The sequence below is a fragment of the Halichondria panicea genome, chromosome 16 (assembly GCF_963675165.1).
Source record: "Halichondria panicea chromosome 16, odHalPani1.1, whole genome shotgun sequence".
In the NCBI taxonomy this organism is placed as follows: Eukaryota; Metazoa; Porifera; class Demospongiae; order Suberitida; family Halichondriidae; genus Halichondria; species Halichondria panicea.
The window spans coordinates 5,472,239-5,493,042 of NC_087392.1; the positions used below are offsets into that span (position 1 = coordinate 5,472,239).

At 44.2% G+C, this 20,804-nt stretch overlaps 3 protein-coding genes across 9 annotated transcripts in view; all 3 read left to right on the forward strand.

Annotated features, from left to right (window-relative positions):
• The first annotated feature begins 1,695 nt into the window (after positions 1-1,695).
• On the forward strand, positions 1,696-12,308 carry LOC135350523 (PAX-interacting protein 1-like). Of its 7 annotated transcripts, none has more exons than XM_064549343.1 (17): positions 1,696-1,881; positions 1,989-2,117; positions 2,174-2,217; positions 2,305-2,368; positions 2,611-2,724; positions 2,908-3,141; positions 3,214-3,657; positions 4,220-4,312; positions 5,895-6,032; positions 6,541-6,662; positions 6,848-7,029; positions 7,461-7,644; positions 7,700-7,772; positions 11,205-11,474; positions 11,530-11,809; positions 12,047-12,107; positions 12,182-12,308. In XM_064549343.1, the coding sequence occupies exons 1-17, from the start codon at positions 1,819-1,821 to the stop codon at positions 12,201-12,203; spliced, it is 2,517 nt and encodes an 838-aa protein (XP_064405413.1). In that variant the 5' UTR covers positions 1,696-1,818; the 3' UTR covers positions 12,204-12,308. The 7 variants fall into 7 exon arrangements, with proteins under 7 accessions (XP_064405413.1, XP_064405414.1, XP_064405409.1 ...); XM_064549344.1 differs by having other exon boundaries at positions 2,908-3,026; positions 3,156-3,657; XM_064549339.1 differs by having other exon boundaries at positions 2,908-3,657.
• LOC135350560 (uncharacterized) lies at positions 9,348-11,211 on the forward strand. Its single transcript, XM_064549397.1, has 4 exons — positions 9,348-9,668; positions 9,883-9,974; positions 10,086-10,827; positions 10,882-11,211. The coding sequence occupies exons 1-4, from the start codon at positions 9,499-9,501 to the stop codon at positions 10,988-10,990; spliced, it is 1,113 nt and encodes a 370-aa protein (XP_064405467.1). The 5' UTR covers positions 9,348-9,498; the 3' UTR covers positions 10,991-11,211.
• A 148-nt stretch (positions 12,309-12,456) lies between the features above and the next one.
• The window catches only part of LOC135350510 (uncharacterized), a 43,827-nt gene continuing 35,479 nt past the window's right edge, over positions 12,457-20,804 (forward strand). Inside the window, exons 1-18 of the mRNA XM_064549322.1 lie at positions 12,457-12,618; positions 12,711-12,788; positions 12,883-13,010; positions 13,079-13,184; positions 13,264-13,307; positions 13,372-13,430; positions 13,482-13,695; positions 14,161-14,309; positions 14,536-14,665; positions 14,977-15,246; positions 15,432-15,586; positions 15,757-15,985; positions 16,988-17,212; positions 17,385-17,774; positions 17,940-18,180; positions 18,400-19,106; positions 19,238-19,516; positions 19,701-19,882. Coding sequence (XP_064405392.1) covers positions 12,528-12,618; positions 12,711-12,788; positions 12,883-13,010; positions 13,079-13,184; positions 13,264-13,307; positions 13,372-13,430; positions 13,482-13,695; positions 14,161-14,309; positions 14,536-14,665; positions 14,977-15,246; positions 15,432-15,586; positions 15,757-15,985; positions 16,988-17,212; positions 17,385-17,774; positions 17,940-18,180; positions 18,400-19,106; positions 19,238-19,516; positions 19,701-19,882 — 3,677 coding nt within the window. The 5' untranslated portion in view covers positions 12,457-12,527. The remainder of the gene's footprint in view (positions 12,619-12,710; positions 12,789-12,882; positions 13,011-13,078; positions 13,185-13,263; positions 13,308-13,371; positions 13,431-13,481; positions 13,696-14,160; positions 14,310-14,535; positions 14,666-14,976; positions 15,247-15,431; positions 15,587-15,756; positions 15,986-16,987; positions 17,213-17,384; positions 17,775-17,939; positions 18,181-18,399; positions 19,107-19,237; positions 19,517-19,700; positions 19,883-20,804) is intronic.

Here is a 20,804-nt window from a genome sequence, read left to right on the forward strand (position 1 = left end):
ATATTTTTCCATATCGCACACCCGGAAGTATTATTGCACACTTGTTATTGCACACTAGGAAGTGATTCTTATTTGGAATAAAACGTTTTCAGCAGTGAGAGAACAAGAAAAACATAGTTTACACACTTATAATCATGCATTGCAATGTTTATCAGTCTCTTTTCCTGTTTTCTGATGCTCTGTATCACTTCTGTACTCTTTTTGCAGTGAAGCTGAGGGTCAGGAGGTTGTCAGTGTTAGTCATATTTAATGCATCAAACAGGCATCAGTGTTGGGAGTGGGTGCTTTGAGCGGAGTATTGCACATGTAGAAGTGTACTGCACCACCTGTTCAGGCTTGTATAAAGTTGTTTTGGCTTCAAAAACGGTTGTCACACTTTTCTTCAGCTATAGCGGTGCATGTTTCCTCTTCTGATACACTGGAGCATGATAGAAAGCAAGCACATGCTGTTTATCCTTCAGAACTATCCATTTTCAAAACGGGTTGCTGGTTGTCAACGTTTTTTTGTCTTTTTTTCTTGTCTGTTCTCTACAAAATCTTTAAGTACCCTTCTGCAAGCTCTCTTGGTGTTCTAGAGTCTTATTTCTTTGTCTTTCTAACTGTTTTCTTTCTCTTAAACTCGTCTTCAACTGGCAGAACTCAATTTTGTTGCTACGCATTCTTCTGGTTGATAAAGCAACCGCATGTTGCGCATGCGCAGATTCAACCTGCATTTTGGTTGCCAAGCAATAAATGCATTATCCCATGGATACTGATGATTATCACTCGTCCGTGCCTAGTAACTGTCACTTGGCACTCGTGCAGTTACTGGCACAGACTCGTGATAATCATCAGTATCCATAGGATAATATCATAATCACAAAGATATGATGCCCTGTGGTGCACAGGGCATCATATCTTTGTGATTGTGATATATTAATGGATGAAATTTAGTAGGAATGTAGTTTTGTACGAAATGTACACGCTTAAAATGTTTGGAGGTCATGTGACCTTCAGCGATGTCGTTACAGTGTGATTAAGAAGATAAAAAAGGAGGATTAGAAACAAGTGTAGCCACACCCCCAAATTTTTTTATGAAGTACAACTCAGTTTTACCATTTTTGTGGTGCCCAGATATGATGCGTATCATTTACAGGTGCACAGAAATCAGGAAAACTGTCGCATTTTCTATTTAATGCCCTCTACTTAAATATGCGTATTTCAATTTTCCGCTTCACCGAAAATGATAGACATCATATCCGGGCACCATAAAAATGGTAAAACTGAGTTGCACTTCACAAAAAAATTTGGGGGTGTGGCTGCACTTGTTTGTATTCCGGAAATTGTAAAGTTGTATATTTCACTGTAGCTCCACCCCTGAAAGTCACATGACTTAAAAACACATTCAACATGTTCCTTCATTATAAGACTACATTATTGCAAAGTTTCATCAGTTTATATGTAACCATCCAAAGATATAATCACATATACAAGAAATCCACAATAAATCCCAATAATTAATTGAGCCATCCTTAACAACACTGAGTATGGGCGACTACTTCTTCAGTGACATTTGCATGTTTGCACTAAAAGTTGCTGAATATGCGCGTCTAGCCTCGATCCCAGGCCGAGTTTTCGCTTTTATAACGGTTAGGCAAACTAGTTGTTCGCCTAACCGTTATAAAAGCGAAAACTCGGCCTGGGGTCGAGGCTAATGCGTGTCTCGCTTGTTAAAGTGTTTAAAGATAACCCCTTTCCCCTAATTTTGAAGTGAAGATTGGACAAGCAGCGCAGAGACGTTTCGCGCAGAGGGACAAGTACGTACGGACAGCGGACAGAATGACTCTGTTCCAAGATGTCCACTATTACATTTTTGATAAGAATGTTTCCAAAGCTGCTGAGGTAAGATCAATTAGCTACGGGAGGTAGAGAGTACATGATAGTACAGTAGTACAGTAGGGTGTCCATTCAATGTATCCACAATGGCAAAAGATATATTATACGTGCAGGTGAAGGCTGCTATGAAAGAGGGTGGGGCCACTCGCGAGTTCTACCTCAATGATATAGTCACACACATATTATCAGATGCACCCATTGACCCCAACACAGTCAGCCTACTGGACTGCCACGTCCTACACGTTAGTGTACACACGTACACGCCTGTTACTATGTAAATCACTGTTTCTTCCTGCAGCCTGATTGGGCGCTCTTGTCCCTCAAATGTGGAGCTCAATTACCGTATCCAACCATACAATATAATTACATATGATAACTTGTATTACAGAGTGTATCGGAGCGGACATTTTTTCCTTAATTCCTATTCAGTATGATGCCCTTTGACCTCAGTAAGCCTCGGCTGCTCTCTGGATTGACCTTTACGACCTCTAAGGTACGAACATGGATTGAAGAATTCTGCTAATTGATTTTCTAGTTCATCATAACAATTCATTGTACTGGGCCAGCATTCTATAACCATGCCTCGAGGTATACGGTTGGTGTGCGTGGGTGTGTGTGTGTATTCCAGCTGTGACTGCTGACAATGCAACTACACGTACTTATGTATGTAAGTTATTATGTTGTATGCTAATCTAGTGATCGGTGATGTGGTTAACATTGTCCTGTGATTGGCAGATGACTCGTGATGACAGGGAGAAGGTGGCAGTGCTTGTGGTGTACTATGGTGGTAACTATAGCAACACTCTAGACGCTAGCATCACACACCTAGTTACCATGGAAATGACAGGGGTAAGTAAGTCGTGTAATAATAGCTACAATGAAGTTGTGGGGTCAAATATAATTATGGCAACTCCTTTGCATTAAGCGTTCGTAATTTTTTTGGCTAGTTTTATAACTTTAATGTTATGTACTGTACATGTATCAGCTATAGATGTGATTGGTTGGTTTGCTCTTGTGTCGTCCACCATGCAGGCCAAGTATGAGTGTGCCCTGGAGCATAGTGATGTCATCAGTGTGGTCACACCTGATTGGATACTCGACTGTATCGATCTAAACAAGAGAGTGGATGAGAATGAATACAGCCTCTCCAAGAATGGAGTGGTGGCCCACCAGACTACTGAGCCATCTCTCTCTGGGAATGGAGTGGCCCACCAGACTACTGAACCATCTCTCTCTGGGAATGGAGTGGCCCACCAGACTACTGAGCCATCTCTCTCTGGGAATGGAGCGGCCCACCAGACTATTGAGCCATCTCTTTCCGGGAATGGAGCGGCCCACCCATCTCTCTCTGGGAATAGTGGAATGGCCCACCAGACTACTGAGCCCACTGGCATGATTGTTCAGACTGTACCTCCAGAAACCATAATAGAGAATGGAGCTCCACAATCGATTATTTCCCTACCAAATCACACTCCCTCCACATCCCTTGTACCTGCTACACCCCTCACACCATCCACACAACCCACACAGCCCACTCTCACACCATCCACACAGCCCACACAGCCCACGCTCACTCCCTCCACACAGCCCACACTCCTCACTACCTCCACACACCCCACACCCTCGGCCCACCCCCCACCCACTGTTCCCGAGGAAGTGCGACAGGGAGCACCATCAGAGGAGAGCAGTGATGGCAGTGCTGTTCTACTGAGTGGTGTGTGTGTGTGCTTGTGTGACTACCAGGAGTGTATGGAGCCAGGCACTGTGGACAAGTGGAGGCAGGTACACTGCACGTGGTTCATGCATTCATCTTATTGCCTAATGTTGTAAGCATTTCCTATATAAATCTGTTGCTCTATTTAGTTCAATGTACATAAGTCTGCTTATAGTGTCTGATAGTGTGGTGATCGAGGGAGCTCTGGGTTATTTGTAGGTTGGTATACAGAGGTGGCCTTTGTTGAGAGGTTGTTTTGTACACAAACTGTTCATTTAGGACCTGGCCTTTGTATCGTAGCTGGCAGGGGTGGCCATAAAGAGTTATGTACACCGCAGCAGCAAGCCTCCCTCTCCCTGGTGTGACCCCCAGACAACTGGATGGTGTATATAAGGACTCCTGATATATGTAAACAGCACATTCCTAGGACTGCTATTTTCCTTTACCCAGCCAGACCCATTTAATTGACTTACTGACCACTGGCACTATTGTTCCCTTGTATCAGTCATGTACTCCTGCTTGTATGTATTCAGCTGGCCTTGGTTATACAGGACCTTGAAAAGTCACTTGTTGCTAGCACTGTATCACTTTTGCTCTCTCTTTGTTGGTTTACTTGTTCCTCTATTCCAGGTGATCCATCAGCATGGAGGACGTGTGGTGAGCACACCAGCTCAGTGCACACACTTGCTGGCTCTGCATAAGAAGAGTGAGGTCTTTGCTAAGGTGGGCTACTAGTACAGTGAGGTCTTTGCTAAGGTGGGATACTAGTACAGTGAGGTCTTTGCTAAGGTGGGCTACTAGTACAGTGAGGTCTTTGCTAAGGTGGGCTACTAGTACAGTGAGGTCTTTGCTAAGGTGGGCTACTAGTACAGTGAGGTCTTTGCTAAGGTGGGCTACTAGTACAGTGAGGTCTTTGCTAAGGTGGGATACTAGTACAGTGAGGTCTTTGCTAAGGTGGGCTACTAGTACAGTGAGGTCTTTGCTAAGGTGGGCTACTAGTACAGTGTGGTCTTTGCTAAGGTGGGATACTAGTACAGTGAGGTCTTTGCTAAGGTGGGCTACTAGTACAGTGTGGTCTTTGCTAAGGTGGGCTACTAGTACAGTGAGGTCTTTGCTAAGGTGGGCTACTAGTACAGTGTGGTCTTTGCTAAGGTGGGCTACTAGTACAGTGAGGTCTTTGCTAAGGTGGGCTACTAGTACAGTGAGGTCTTTGCTAAGGTGGGCTACTAGTACAGTGTGGTCTTTGCTAAGGTGGGCTACTAGTACAGTGAGGTCTTTGCTAAGGTGGGCTACTAGTACAGTGTGGTCTTTGCTAAGGTGGGCTACTAGTACAGTGAGGTCTTTGCTAAGGTGGGCTACTAGTACAGTGTGGTCTTTGCTAAGGTGGGCTACTAGTACAGTGAGGTCTTTGCTAAGGTGGGCTACTAGTACAGTGAGGTCTTTGCTAAGGTGGGCTACTAGTACAGTGTGGTCTTTGCTAAGGTGGGCTACTAGTACAGTGTGGTCTTTGCTAAGGTGGGCTACTAGTACAGTGTGGTCTTTGCTAAGGTGGGCTACTAGTACAGTGTGGTCTTTGCTAAGGTGGGCTACTAGTACAGTGTGGCCTTTGCTAAGGTGGGCAGTACTGGAGGGCAACTAGTACAGTGAGGTCTTTGCTAAGGTGGGCTACTAGTACAGTGAGGTCTTTGCTAAGGTGGGCAGTACTGGAGGGCAACTAGTACAGTGAGGTCTTTGCTAAGGTGGGCTACTAGTACAGTGTGGTCTTTGCTAAGGTGGGCTACTAGTACAGTGTGGTCTTTGCTAAATTGGGCTACTAGTACAGTGTGGGCAGTACTGGAGGGCAACTAGTACAGTGAGGTCTTTGCTAAGGTGGGCTACTAGTACAGTGTGGTCTTTGCTAAGGTGGGCTACTAGTACAGTGTGGTCTTTGCTAAGGTGGGCTACTAGTACAGTGTGGTCTTTGCTAAGGTGGGCTACTAGTACAGTGTGGTCTTTGCTAAGGTGGGCTACTAGTACAGTGTGGTCTTTGCTAAGGTGGGCAGTACTGGAGGGCTACTAGTACAGTGAGGTCTTTGCTAAGGTGGGCAGTACTGGAGGGCAACTAGTACAGTGAGACTTGTCTATTGTGGTGTCACTGTAATTACGCCACCCTGGCCCCAAAGTCTCCATAGCATGTGTTTAGACCTGTGTTAGCAGGCCTACAGCCACTGTGTTGGTCTGTCTAAGCCTTACGCCTATTATGTGGGCAACCAAAACAAATGTCAACTACACCTGTAGGCAATATTATCATCCTTGTTTTGTGCAGGCATTCTCAGCTGGAAAGTGCATTGCCAGTGCACATTGGCTCAACGATGTGCTGACTCAGCAGAAAATGTTTCCCCCAAGAAATGCACTTCATTTCCCGACTGCTTTCAAGTGGCAACTCCTGGGAGCTGACAAATACGTGAGTGTCCCTGTGTACCTGTGTGCCTGCTAGCACTAGCACTACTGCCTGCATGGGTGTCTAAGTATTCAGAGGAATAGGCCGTCAATAATACATGACTTGTGTAGATTGTTTGTTTCATGGTAAGTTGTTAGGATTCAATATGCTGTAAGTTGTTAGGATTCAATATGCTGTAAGTTGTTAGGATTCAATATGCTGTAAGTTGTTAGGATTCAATATGCTGTAAGTTGTTAGGATTCAATATGCTGTAAGTTGTTAGGATTCAATATGCTGTAAAGTAACAGCATTGAATCCTAACAACTTACAGCATATTGAATCCTAACAACTTACCATGAAACAAACAATCTACACAAGTCATGTATTATTGACGGCCTATTCCTCTGAATACTTAGACACCCATGCAGGCAGTAGTGCTAGTGCTAGGGTTAGGGTTAGGGAAAAGAAGTTGGTAGGATATGCCAATCTTATTAGGCTAATATTTGAACTCTGACCCCCCTCTTCCCTCCAGTCCATGACACTGAGTAACTACACTGAAGCTGAGCGTGAGCTGGTGAAGGACATGATCCGTATCTGTGGTATCCCCTGTACTGGACACTTGGACAAGACCACCACACACCTCATCTGCAAGAGGTGTACTAACTGCACTGTATCTTGAACCCTCTTACAATACTTTATATAGGGTGATGACTTTGCTGTACATGTATGTATTCTCACTGTTTGTCTCCTCGTACACACCACCCACACCACACACCCACACACCACCCACCCACACCACACACCCACACCACACACATATACACCCACCACACACACAGGCCAGAAGGTAAGAAGTACATGAAGGCTAGAGAATGGGGTGTGGCCATTGTCAACTCCACCTTCCTTGCTGACACCATCCACAATGGTCAGGTCCCAGCTGTCCTCTTCCCCCGCTACACTAGACTAGGCCAGCCTCAAGAGTTCACTCCTGGATCATGTTTTGAGGCCACCTCCATTCTCAGTAAGATATAATATTATTATTGTTCCCAAGCAGATTCAGTGTTTCGAATATCGTATAGCGGGTTAGAGCATCAATCCGAAAATTATTAACTACAAGAAAATATTATGCACAATAGGTTCAACATTATTGATGTTCTGAGCTGTACAAATATTTATAATTTAATTGAGTATAATAGTTAGCATGTGGTGTTACACCAACGACAAGTCCCCGCACTACGACATACAGGCTAGCACGGTGCATGTGGTGTTACACCAACGACAAGTCCCCGCTCTACGACATACAGGCTAGCACGGTGCATGTGGTGTTACACCAACGACAAGTCCCCGCTCTACGACATACAGGCTAGCACGGTGCATGTGGTATCTGTATCTGTTCTATGTGGATTGATGTTCCTTCTGTACAGTTGATTGATGCTCTTTCTCTCCATGTAGAGCCATGGGATGCCTTCATGGCTAGCTACTCTAAGCGCCACCCTGAGTTGGTTGAGTTGGTTGATCAAGTGGCTACCCCTCACACCCTCACACCAGTCACACCATCACAGACCACACCCACCACTAACATCGGCAAGCATGAGAGGGCAGAGGACATGGAACACTCAGTAACAAAAAAGCAAAAGTTAGCACTTTTAATGCATTTTCGTCTCCCTCTTTCAGTACTACACTATTATCAGATTGGATGATGTCAAGCCTCCCGTTGTCTTGGTTACTGGAATCAGCCAGTCTGTCGCCAAAACACTGAAAAATGTGAGCCCAAAAATAAGATATTGAGTGAAATTATGACCTCCCGGAAGCAACTTGCCAATGCGCTCATTTGCATAATACGTAATCGGCCATACTTTTTTTTGCCCCTTCCATAACTTGAATTTTTCATGACATAATAATTATATTGTATCTATCCACACCCACACACACACCCACACACACACACCCACACCCACACAGTCTGTGGTACAGCTGGGAGGCCAGGTGACAGAGAGAGGTTCTGACTGTACACACATAGTACTGCCACGAGTAACCAGAACAGTCAAGTTCCTGTGTGGTATCTCCATGTGTCAGTACATCGTGACCCCAGCCTGGATAGAGAGCAGTGCTAGTACAGGTGGCTTTGTCAGGGAGGAGGACTATAGGCTAGAGGATAAAGATGCAATGGAGCTGTTTGGTATGACTGTATCCACCTCCCTGGCCAGAGCTAGGGCTAGGAAACTATTGAAGGTGAACTAATTGGTTTTACTAGCATGAGGGTGCATTGTGTATGCTTGTAAGAGTAGATCAGAACTACTTATCACGATTTCATTGCAGTCATCCTGCCTTTACAATAATTATGATGTACAAGTTGATGTATGTGCATAGCTTCTATTGTGTTGTTTTTTTGCAAATGTAAGTCGCTCCCTCCACACACACACACCACACACCCGCACACACACCACACCCACATACACACACCACCCGCCCACACACACACAGGGTGTGGTCTTCCACTCCACACAGAGCGTACAGCCGCCACACACACCACTCAAATCAATCATAGAGTGTGCTGGAGGAGAGCTACTCAATCTGTCCGAGCTGAGGTCAAGGTTCGGGAGGAGGTTAGAGCGTGCCAGTGCTGCTCTGATGATCATCTCAACACCCGAGGACTTGGCAGCTGGTCTCTGTAGCGAGTTCCTCACACTTGGCCTCAGTGAGTGCATGGGCTGGTATTGATGTACATGCACATGGATGCAACTTGTTAGTGCACTGTACAACAGTTGTCAGCTAGTACTGAGGGCTTGCCACTAAATTCAGTTTTTATTTTTAATGGCTACAGTTTTTCTCAATCCACACAATACATGTGCACTATAGCTGTATGTAGATTATGATTATAAGCATGTATGTATTGACTTGTTGTGCCCCTCCCCTCCCCTCCCCCCCCCCTCCCCTACATTCAGGTGTGTACAATGCTGAGCTGGTCCTCACTGGCATTCTCAGGCAGGAGCTCAACTTCTCATCGTATCCTCACTCACTAGAATATATAAGTGATTCTACTATTGTTGCATTTCCTTGACCGTGTCCCTCCAGAAACCAACTGTCTCCATTGTGACCCTCTCTCTCTCAACACTAGCTAGCTACAGGACACTGTGATCATGCTCATGTATTATTTGTGTATATACTGTGCAAGTCATTACTGCATATTGGTCACCTCAAACTGTTACTGTGATTATTAATGTGAGGGCGAATCATAAAAAGGGGAGGTCGTCCTTAGAATAAGCTGTTTTAATGCCTTAGTTTGTTTTTCAGATGATCTTTACCTTTATTTCAATATCAAAACGACCTTTCCCAAATCGAAATTGTAAGCATGCTTGGCTTTCGGTTTCTTTTTAAAAACTTGATTTTTATCTAGCTGTAATTAACTACATATGAAATAAAACTGGCTTCTTGTGTCAAGAATGAGACCCTTGGATTTCACCCATCAGAGGATGTGGAGGCTGCAACCATGACGAGTTGCTCTACAGCAAACAGTCCTAATCCTGACATGCCTGAGGTACCTGAAATCAGAGTGTGTGTGGAGAGTGTATTTGATGAAGGACTGGTGGTGTGTTACACTGACCCAACTGGACTGGAGTACAGAGGGGCACTACTCGCCTTTACACCAACTCACCAAAGGTGAACGCACAATGTCTTTGAGTAGTCTCGCAAGCCAGCTGTTTATCTTATTTTTGGGCCTGGTTTCGCGAGACTAGTCTTTGAGCGTGGCTAGGAGGTTCATTGTAGTACAAACCAGTACCTACAGTTGCTCTGTGCATGTGAATTGTGATAGTGTTCTCTTCTGTGTCATAATTATTTCTGTCAAAGTACTAATTTGAGTTTCTTTCTTCAGATGGCTTAGTGTTGTGAAACCTACTTCTCGTGAGCTGGCCAACCCACTGTCCTATTTCCACGATCATCCCTACTGTAATGACAACGCATATGGTAACTTCTTGACTGTGTTATTTACATAATGTGTTTGTGTCCAAAGGTTGATGAATTTTGATGAACATTGATTTCATCATGGTATAATGATTGTTGCATTTATTTTCGCAGCAAAACATGTCGTCTCTAAGATCCCATCTGATATTCTACTGAACTGGAGCACCCTCCCATCATTACTCGCTAACTCTGAAACAAATAACTTGGAGGAGATAGCAACACGGCGAACTCTGGCCGAGGTGCCTCTATCCAGTAAGAATGACGATATGCAATTGTCCATGCCACAAATTAGAAGTGCTACTGTTTTAACTGACCCAGTTAAAGAACCAAGACACAGACAGCGAATGTATTGTCCATCTGTTACGGGACTAACTGCCAAGAAGATTGCCAACTCAAAAATTTGTGAAGTTCTCAGTGACAATGAAAGTTCATATCATGGAAAGAGTCACAAAAAGAATCATAAAAAGCGCAAGTCCATCGTGCCTAAAGTGAAGAGAAGACAACAATCCTCTTCCCCCTGTGTCGTTGACTCACCCAGGCCAAGACCAAACATTAACTTGAAGAATGTTTCTGTACCCCTCACAAGACATGGGTATCACTCATATCCTCACCCACACACACAACTCGGCCTGGGAACGAGACTAACGGTACAGTTGATTGATGCTCCTTCTCTCTCTGTAGAACCATGGGATGCCTTTATGGCTAAGCCTGAGTTGCTTGATCAAGTGGCTACCCCTCACACCCTCACACCAGTCACACCCTCTCAGACCACACCCACCACGAACATCGGCAAGCATGAGAGGGCAGAGGACAAGGAACACTCAAAAAGAAAAAAGAAAAAGAGAAAAATGAAAAAGTTAGCACATTTTTGTCTCCGTCTTTCAATACTATCAATACTACACTATTTCAGATTGGATGATGTCATAGCAACCACGCAGCCTCCCGTTGTCTTGGTTACTGGAATCAGCCCGTCAGTCGCCAAAAAACTTAAAAAAGTGATTTCTCAGTTGAAATTATGACCTCCTGAAAGCAACTTGCCAAACTGCTCGTTTGCATACATTTATACATAAGGCTAAACCCATGGTCCTTTGTCGAATTAATCTCTCATGACATGTATCTCCCCCCACACACACACACACACACACACACTCACACACACACACACTCACACCCACTCACACACCCACACCCACTCACACACACCCACACACACTCACACCCACGCCCACACAGTCTGTGGTACAGCTGGGAGGCCAGGTGACAGAGAGAGGTTCTGACTGTACACACATAGTACTGCCACGGGTAACCAGAACAGTCAAGTTCCTGTGTGGTATCTCCGTGTGTCAGTACATCGTGACCCCAGCCTGGATAGAGAGCAGTGCTAGTACAGGTGGCTTTGTCAGGGAGGAGGACTATAGGCTAGAGGATAAAGATGCAATGGAGCTGTTTGGTATGACTGTAGCCACCTCCCTGGCCAGAGCTAGGGCTAGGAAACTATTGAAGGTGAGAAATTCAATTTAAGTCGCTCCCGCCCACACCCACACACACCCACACACAGGGTGGTGTGGTCTTTCACTCACACAGAGCGTACAGCCACCACACACACCCCACACACACACAGGGTGGTGTGGTCTTCCACTCCACACAGAGCGTAGAGCCGCCGCACACACCACTCAAATCAATCATAGAGTGTGCTGGAGGAGAGCTACTCAATCTGTCTGAGCTGAGGTCAAGGTTCGGGAGGAGGTTGGAGCGTTCCAGTGCTGCTCTGATGATCATCTCAACACCCGAGGACTTGGCAGCTGGTCTCTGTAGCGAGTTCCTCACACTTGGCCTCAGTGAGTGCATGGACTGGTATTGATGTACATGCACAGGGATGCAACTTGTTAGTACACTGTACAACAGTTGTCAGCTACAAGCAATAAATTATTATGCAAAGCCACTAAAATCAGTTTTCAAATGGCTTCAGTTCTCCTTTTAAGTTCAATCCACACAATACATATGCACTGGATATGATTACATGCATGCGTTTCTTACATTGACTTGTTGTGCTATTGCCCCCCCCACACATGAAGGTGTGTACAATGCTGAGCTGGTCCTCACTGGCATTCTCAGGCAAGAGCTCAACTTCTCATCGTATCCTCACTCACTAGAATATAATAAATAATATAAGAATGTGATTATGCATTTCCTTGACCCTATCCCTCCAGAAACCAACTGTCTCCATTGTGACCCTCTCTCTCTCAACACGCTAGCTACTGGACACTGTGATCATGCTCATGTATTATTTGTGTGTGTGTGTGTGTATATACTGTGCAAGTCATTACTCAACCCAAACTCTGTGATTTTGTGTATAATTTACCCAAAATAATACACATTTGTGGTATAATTAGGGGAAAGGTCGTCAGTATAATATACACACCCTATAAGTGTGACGTAATGTGATGTTTGCAAAGAAAGGGGGCGTAGCTGCTCCTGCACAAGTTGAGATACGCCCCCAACTTATTCAGTTTTCGAACTACTAACCCAGCAAGAAGGTACTGCTGTAAGGAATAGATGGCGTACCGTTTAGCTGCTTGTCTGTTCATTATCCTGGCAGCTCTGAGTCAAAGCTCACCTGTTGTTGGGACCTTTCTACAATGTGAAGGTATTTAATTTAATATTTAAAGCGGTTGTTTGGTAGAGTTACTTGCATAGGAAGCCATTGCATGTAAATAATGGCTATGTATAATTATACAGACGGAGAGTATGAGTCTGCAGGAGTGTGTGTAGCCTGTCCTAGTGACTGCTTGGATAGTGATGGCATAGGATACTGCGGTAAGAAGCACAAATATCTAGCTGCACCAAAAACAATTTATAGGACTTGTCCAAATTTACCACTGAGATATTAATGTGATTTCCCATACAACAGATTCCAATGGAGTGTGTCAAACTGCTCGTTGTGGTGTGTATGTCGAGGGGATGGGTCCGGTTCCAGTTCTGTCTGGAGTGGGGCTCTTCGTCGAGGATAACGATGATTACAGAGACTTCCCCATGACAGTGAGTACCATACACTTGCATCAAAAAGATATGCACAATGACTCTTTTCTGCTTTTGTTTTCTTGCAGCGAGCCTCCATTGAAGTGGTGACCAGAGATACTAGTGACTTTTCCACTGTCCTGTTGAATGCCACCTACCTGGCTTTGTACGTACAACAAACCTTCCAAGATGGAGGTAAGAAGAGTCTAGCTATAATTATAGCTCATAGGAAAGTATGGGCTCATATTCAATGGCTGGCTGCATCTTTCTGCAGTGCTCAGTCTAGAGGGACCAGCCAGCATCATGGAGTATCAACTGGTCAGTATACAACACTAAACAGAGCTTAGGAAGATAATGTTGACATTGTTTCTCTTATTTCCAGATGCTTAGAAGTATCACATTTGATATTGAAGCAGATGAACCTGACCTGCAGTCAAGGAGGTACGGGTCAACATTAGTACCTACTAGTGCTTATAATGATTTCTCATGCAGAGTAATGTTTGAGATCTACGATGGTGATCAGTGGAGTCACCCTGCTACAGTGACTGTTACTGTGGAGCCAGTCAATGACCAAGTCCCGCAACTGACAGTCAGTACGAGAGGAAACCCATTCGTTGAGGAATCCAACGAGGGAGTGTTCCTATTGTCTACAGTTACACTCAGCGACCGTGACCATCCTGAGCGATTCAACTTCACAGGAGTACATGTGAGTAATGCTGTCTGTATCATTAGTGCTGTCTGATCCCAAAGCTTATCTCAAAGGAGGGACTTAATAGCCACTATGGTGAAATGTTTCTTCAAATGTCAATAGTGGGAGGGTATTGAGGATTGTTTTGGCTATGGGATTTTAGAGGAGGAGGGAGAGGGGCTGATACTGGTCCCTTTAGGAGGGGGGAGGGGCTGATATACTTAGGAGGAGGGCCTCAATTTTCAGTTATTCATAATAGTGCAAATTCATGATCTGTGAATATCTTTCACCACCCAAGTAGCACCACCCAGAGTTTGCACATAATATAATAGTAGAGCCTTCAAATAGATAATGGACTCTGTATAAGCTGCCGTGGAAACTGTCCTTAAAATTCAGTTGTCCAGTTCTTTAACCGTACCACCCACACCTACACACACACTCTCTCTCTCATCACATACCCTCGCTCATCACACACTCTCACAGATCAACGTCACCGGACGGTGTGACTCTGCTAGTGAGAGGATCAACGTGAGTGTGCCCGGTGGAGTGAGTGTGGTCAGTGAGGGGGCGTGCCTTGTTCTCGAGGGTAGTGCCGACAATCAGACCTACCGGGACATCCTACTCTCTGCTAGGTACGTCAGCAAAGTACAATCGTACTAGCTAGGAGTGGTTTGCATGGCTCATTGAGCAATGTAAGTATACTTGTTTGTATAGTGTTAGTGTCCTAAATATTTCACCGAAGAGTATCACACCATTGATAGCGTTCCCAAAACACTCCAGGCTGACTTTAAATTAGTTACGGAATTAAGCAAGCGAGATGCTTAATTTGTCAATCATTATCAGCCCCCCTCCCCACAGGTTTGAGAGCAATGCTAGTGAGGTGGACTCCAGTGACCGACTGATAGTGTTCACAGTGTTCGATGGAATCTTCAGTGCCAGTGATAGCATCACTCTGAGCATAGAGACCATCAATGACAATCCCACCACAGTGAGTGGGGGAAGCTGTAATGTGGTTAGCAACTGTTGCTGTTGTTGTTGTTCCTGCAGGCTATTCTATACATACAAGCCCAATTAGTAGTTCAACAATAGTATCAGTGATCCAATTTCAAAAAATGTGTATGATTTTCGGAAAGCTTAGAAAGATACCCTTCAAATGATGTATTTCAACCCAACTTTTTGTTGGGCCCCATGATTTCTCTTTTTTTGCATTGGCTCTCATAATCCATGGTGGCCAAATTGACAAATTAACGACTGTTACTCATGTTGCTATACACGGCTACTTCATTCTATTATTCACAGGTGATGAACAGCGTTGGATCCTACACACTTATTGAGTCACCCGTCCCTCTCACTGACCCACCCCTCATGTCCTCCGGCAGTGGGAGTGGTCAACCCATCAACCTGTTCAGTTCGAGCAACAACTCCGTCACTATAGGGGGTGGGCTTATGCTCGGGGATGCCGACTCTGTCAATAGCCCCGTGTACGTGGAGGGGTTGAGAGCAGAGATACTCTATGGGTCTCCAGTTGAGCAGCTCTTCTTTGGTCTCTCACACCCAAACATCACTCTGGTAAGTTGGAGTGCAATAACTACCTTAAAGCCCCGCAACTAGCTTGTAATAATGTACACTGTTTTAATTGCATGTATATTGTACTGATGATAGCAGCTGCTTTAACCATGGATATTCTTGCTAGATACCATACCCTTATTATAGCTAGTCCATTTGGTATAGCTACTTTGTTGTATTGACTGCAGGTTGAGAACACAGGTGTTAGTGTGACGTTAGGAGGTGTAGCTAGTCTGGCGGACTATCAGACTATCCTGGAGTCACTCAGTTATGGTCTGGAGGTTGGACAAGAGCCTCCCTGTCCACTGGAGCGAAGAGTGCAGGTGGCAGTGTACGGCCAGGGGTGAGTACTAGTGTACTGTGTGCATGCTCCAATTTTAGATGTTTCAGCTGAAATTCATAGTCTCAATTTCAGTTGAAACAAGATAAGTAGCTGAATATTTTAAATGTCTTTCTTTGCATTATATAATAAATTATCACATTACGTTCACCCACTCCCCCGCACACATACAGACATGCTTCTCAGAGTTTAGCCTCTCCTCTAGTTGTCGTCATCACGCCTACCAATGATAATCGGCCAGAGTTGTCCACACCCACTGATCAGGTGACCTATACCGAGGAAGCCACCCCCGTCTCCCTGTTGATAGATATTCAGCTGACGGACTTGGACCAGTCATGTGATGACAACCGTCTATTGTACACACTAGTGGTGATCGAACCAGCGTCCACTGACATCCTCCAGGTACATAGTGCCAACTAATTATTACTGGACTAGTAAAACCCGTTTATCGTTGCAACGCTGTAGCATGAGGCCACCTCTTTATTACCACCACTAGCTGTTTGTCTGCCCACTATAAACCAGCTTCCCTGGACTATAATATAATTATACGCTGTATGCTAGAAATTGATGCATCTGCATGATTTAGACTCGCAAGCCACTCCCTTTTCTCTGATTGGACGGGGGCGGGAGAAAAGGTACTGGTGACTCTGGGCTACAGCTTCTGTCTCTACCAGAATTTGGGTAGAGATTATTCATTGGTTTTTCCACGTGATCCAAAAATTGCGTGAGGTTAAGTAGAATTGCGTAGCCTGCAAAAGTTATCGCGGGCTTCTTAGCTACAGTTTGAGAGTGTATGCTAGTGCTAGAAAAGAGAAGATTGATGGAGTAAGAACAACATCAGGCATTCAGCTAGGATATAGTCACCTAAGAGACCAGCAAAGATTAACTGTGTTTTAGTTTTAATGAGAACTGGCAGCCAAAAGTCAGTGTGTTATTGGTTGCCCAAGGCTTTTGATAACCTGTACAATACAAGACAGACAATGGCAGAGGGCAGCAGTTGAATTAAGACAGTCATGGAGTAGTTGTCAGACTTGTGCAAGCTGTCTTAAAATCGCTGCTACTCCTCAGTTCAAAGAAGGACTGCCAAGATTTCTTCGTTCTCAGCTGTTCCATGCTAATCCACAAGTTGTAGCACAACAGACACTGTGGTACAAGGATCTATAGTATCAAAAGGCTGGCTAGATAAATCTGTGTACTTGTCTTTAACTTTGACTTTGCTTTGACGCATCAGAATAAATTGCATAATTCGCACGTAACATCATTATTTAATAGCATTCCTGATTTACAGAAGCTATAGCCCAGAGTCACCAGTCCCTTTTCTCCCGCCCCCGTCCAATCAGAGAAAAGGGAGTGGCTTGCGAGTCTACTGCATGATTGTGCATTGAAATCGAATTTTTTCTGCAGTTTTCTGATAGTATCAGCGTCACTGTGACCTCTGACCCCTGTCCCCCACCCCCTAACATCACCTCCTCTACTCTGGAGGTGTTCACTTGTCGTGAGGGCAGTCAGTTGTTCATGGGAGTGATGGGCCCGGGAACTCTGATCCAGTATCAGGACATACTGCAAGAACTCGTCTATTCCAACAATGCTAAAGAACCAGACAAGAACGAGCTCAACAAGAATGTATCTGTAAGTACGCTAAATATTACATGCCCTCATTTTATATCTATTTGCACAATCATTTTATGCTTGTCTAGTTGCTATTATACCCTGCATGTGGTATGGGATAATTATACTGTAAGATTTCCACAAGCAATTAATGTCAAATCAATACAGATAATACCATTTGTTTGTCCCCCAGGTGTTTGTGATGGATGAAGGTGGTCTCCATAGCGACGTGGCTCTCGTCTCGCTAACCATACTCCTACTTGACGATGAACCTCCAGAAATCACTAACACTAGTTTCAACCAGACCTATACGGAAGAGGACGGGCCTGTTGATGTTATTGATGAAAGCGTAACTATTGTGGACAGTGATAACTGTGTAGATCACATGATGGTTGCTCGACTACGAGTGGAGCTACTGGATCCATTAGAGGAGGACACCTTGATAGCCAACGGTACTAGGGTCAACAGTACACTAGAGTACAGCTGCTCTGAATCAGGCTGTTACGAGGCGTTTCTAATGTTACTGCAGTACGATAACTCCAATCTTGAACCTAACACAGAGGACAGGGAGATTACTATTCAGGTAGGCTCCAGGTGTATGGCACTGTGTTAGATTTTCATTGTACTTTTTGATAGTAAACTGATGCAATTATTTGTTGAAAAAAACAAATGGGACTGTGTTATGGGAAAAGTATTTCCATTGTATTATTTAGTAGGGAAGTTGTGAAATTAATTGTTTTGCCTCCAGGCATATGATGCAGCTGATAATTCCAAGCCGTTCATTGTGATCATACTGATCCAAGTCGTCAATGACAACCCTCCAACTTTGTTCGTGGGGGGAGAGAATGTTACAGAATACACTGCAGTGTTCTTGGAGGGGCAAGACTACCTGGGGGGTCCAGTCCTCGTGCCAGTAGCCCTCCTGCGGATATTCGATCCTGACTCAGGAAACAACACTCTAGTGTCAGCAGTTGTGGAGATTACTGATGGTATGCATCTTGTATGCTGTAGCGTATATAGCTCTCTGTAAATAATTGTGATGTTCATATCCATGCATTATAGCTACCATGCAGTTATAAGTTATTATAAGTTACCAATAATTATAGTACTGTATCGCTTGTATTGTGTGTCAGCTAGCTGTTGCTCTGCATGACATTGCATCTTTGAACTCTCTCTCTCTTTCTCTCTCTCACCTCACTCTTTATTAGGTGCCCAGCCTTCTGATAGGATAATACTCAGTGCTAATGGAAGAAATCTCGCCAATAATCTGGGCATAGCTGTTGTTGAGGATAACCAGAGCATCAACGTGTCTGGAGTGGCTGCTCAATCTATGTACGCGACAATTCTTGGACAGGTGAACTTTGTCAACAATGAAGATGAACCTGGAGATCGATCTGTCTCTATCAACTTCACTATTATGGACGATGAATTCGTAGCCATGGCTACCTCAACTGTACAACTTGTGTCAACCAACGACCCCGTCTTTGTCAGTTTCTACCCAACTAAGAATCTCACGTATGACGAGGAATCTCAACAACCCCTATCTCTGTTCCAAACCGACACCCTCTCCGACTCTGATGGTGACACGCTGCAAAATATAACCATTTCAATCGTCAATATATTCGATGAAAATGATCAGCTAGCAGCTGAAGCAGGTGACTTGGACCTCGAGGTAACTGTTAGTAATTCCAGTGGTGCTACTCACACTCTGGTATTGTCTGGTGATGCAAGCCTTGACGTGTACGAAACTGTGTTGAGGAGCGTAACATTCATCAATACCTTTCCCGGTCTGGATACCTATCAGAGAAACATCACTGTGGTTACGTGCGATGGAATGACCGAATCTCCGCCACATTACATTCGGTTGAGTATTGTGCCCTTTGATGATCCAAGCATCTGCTACTTTAACCAACTGGTAAGTCAGTGCTCAAAGGGCTGACGTAATGACTATTATATCTCCTATGTGCATCTAGATATTATGTTCCTTGGATATGTAAACTATGCCTGACAATATAATATACTGCTCTTCCCCTCACACACACACAGGGCATGTCGACTAGCGCTTCCACCTTCCAAGAAGAGAGTGCTCCACTTGCAATTGCTTTGAACTTCTACCTCACAGACTTTGATTCATCAGATGCCAACACTGCAGATCTTAATCTCACCGTAACCCTGGTGCACGCTGTGGACGCTGAGTATGAGGGATTGTCATTCTCTGCTGAGGGTACTGGTGTTATCGTTGAGGAGGTTGCTAGGACGGGGGCACCGGAGTACAGAGTGCAGTATGTGCTGAGGAATGCAAGCTCCTATGATGAGTATGAACAGGTGAATTATTTATTTATACGTGTAGTAGTAAATGTTTCACTATTGACTCGCAAAGGCTAACAAAATCTGTACTGGTTGTCGCCTAGCTACGTAGCAGTGATATATCTGCACAATGTGATTGGACTAGTATTACTACTGATTATACAAACTGTGTTTGATATTATGCCACCCTGTCTGTATTCAGGTTGTTCGCTCGATGCAATACTTCAACACTCTCAACGAACCTAACGGTCAAGTTGAACGCACAGTCAACATAACTCTGGACAACCCGCCCCCTGGTGCCGGCTCCAGTAGGGGTTTCAGGACCTGTGTAGTGGGTGTGTCGGTGCTCGATCTTCCAGACCCTCCGGTCATCACCATCAATAAGTAAGTCTGTGCATGCACGGGAGGGTGCATGCAGGTCAACATCTTTCAACAGCCGTAAATTTAGTATCACAGTGATCTAATTTCTGAAAGCTTATAAAGATACCTGATGTAAATAAATCACTTGATGTATCATTAATTTTTTCGGCCTCGGGACCAGGAGCTATTATTGTACGGTAATTGCCAACTTTTTTCATCTCCCAAGTATATGACCATCGATGACACCATTTGAAAGGTATCTTTGTAAGCATTCAGAAAATCATAAAAAAAATCCACGGAATTCTGCTAAGAGAGTATCATTAACCTCGTAGAAAAACATCTGCAATGTGAAAAATTGTAGGATTGCCCCAAGGGAAAAACCTCAAAAAGCGTGGAAACAAGAAATTCAGCGACTGCATAACTCCAATCCGTTACAACGTTATTCACATGTACAGCTAGTGCTGATAAGTTGCATTACAATATTATAAGCATCACAATAGTATTGACAGGATCAGAAATTCAAAACCTTGTGGTAAATTGAACAGTCTTTGGTTATCATCTAGTAGATGAAATAATAGTTCAACACTGTAAAGGGAAGTGTCACAAAACTCTTTCACAAACTTTTAATTATGTAAAACACTTATTGTCCTCTATGTTGGTTATATACTAGTAAACATTGCCCAGAAAAAATATATAATAAACTTAATACATTTCGGGGAATTAGTACATGTGAGAATGACGTTGTAACTATAAGCTCCTCACGCTGCCCTTAAGGTGCCGATGCAATGTTCGTGAGTTTTTATTTTTTTTTTTTTGTGAGAAAGAAAGACATTGTTTCTATTATTTTATGTGTCTATCTGTGTCTATCTGTTGTACTGCTCATAAGTAACTATTACAGCGATTGCTAGCTATCAGTACGCTAACTAGACGGCACAACTTTACCACA

Bases quoted from the DNA above. Each gene is read 5' to 3' on its own strand.
- LOC135350523 (XM_064549339.1), top strand. From the start codon at position 1,819: ATGACTCTGTTCCAAGATGTCCACTATTACATTTTTGATAAGAATGTT. The intron at 7,773-11,204 runs GTGAGCCCAAAA...ACGCCCACACAG, and splicing joins TCGCCAAAACACTGAAAAAT to TCTGTGGTACAGCTGGGAGG. The intron at 12,108-12,181 runs GTATCCTCACTC...CTATCCCTCCAG, and splicing joins CAAGAGCTCAACTTCTCATC to AAACCAACTGTCTCCATTGT.
- LOC135350560 (XM_064549397.1), top strand. From the start codon at position 9,499: ATGACGAGTTGCTCTACAGCAAACAGTCCTAATCCTGACATGCCTGAG. The intron at 9,669-9,882 runs GTGAACGCACAA...TTCTTTCTTCAG, and splicing joins TTTACACCAACTCACCAAAG to ATGGCTTAGTGTTGTGAAAC. The intron at 10,828-10,881 runs GTTAGCACATTT...ACACTATTTCAG, and splicing joins AAAAAGAGAAAAATGAAAAA to ATTGGATGATGTCATAGCAA.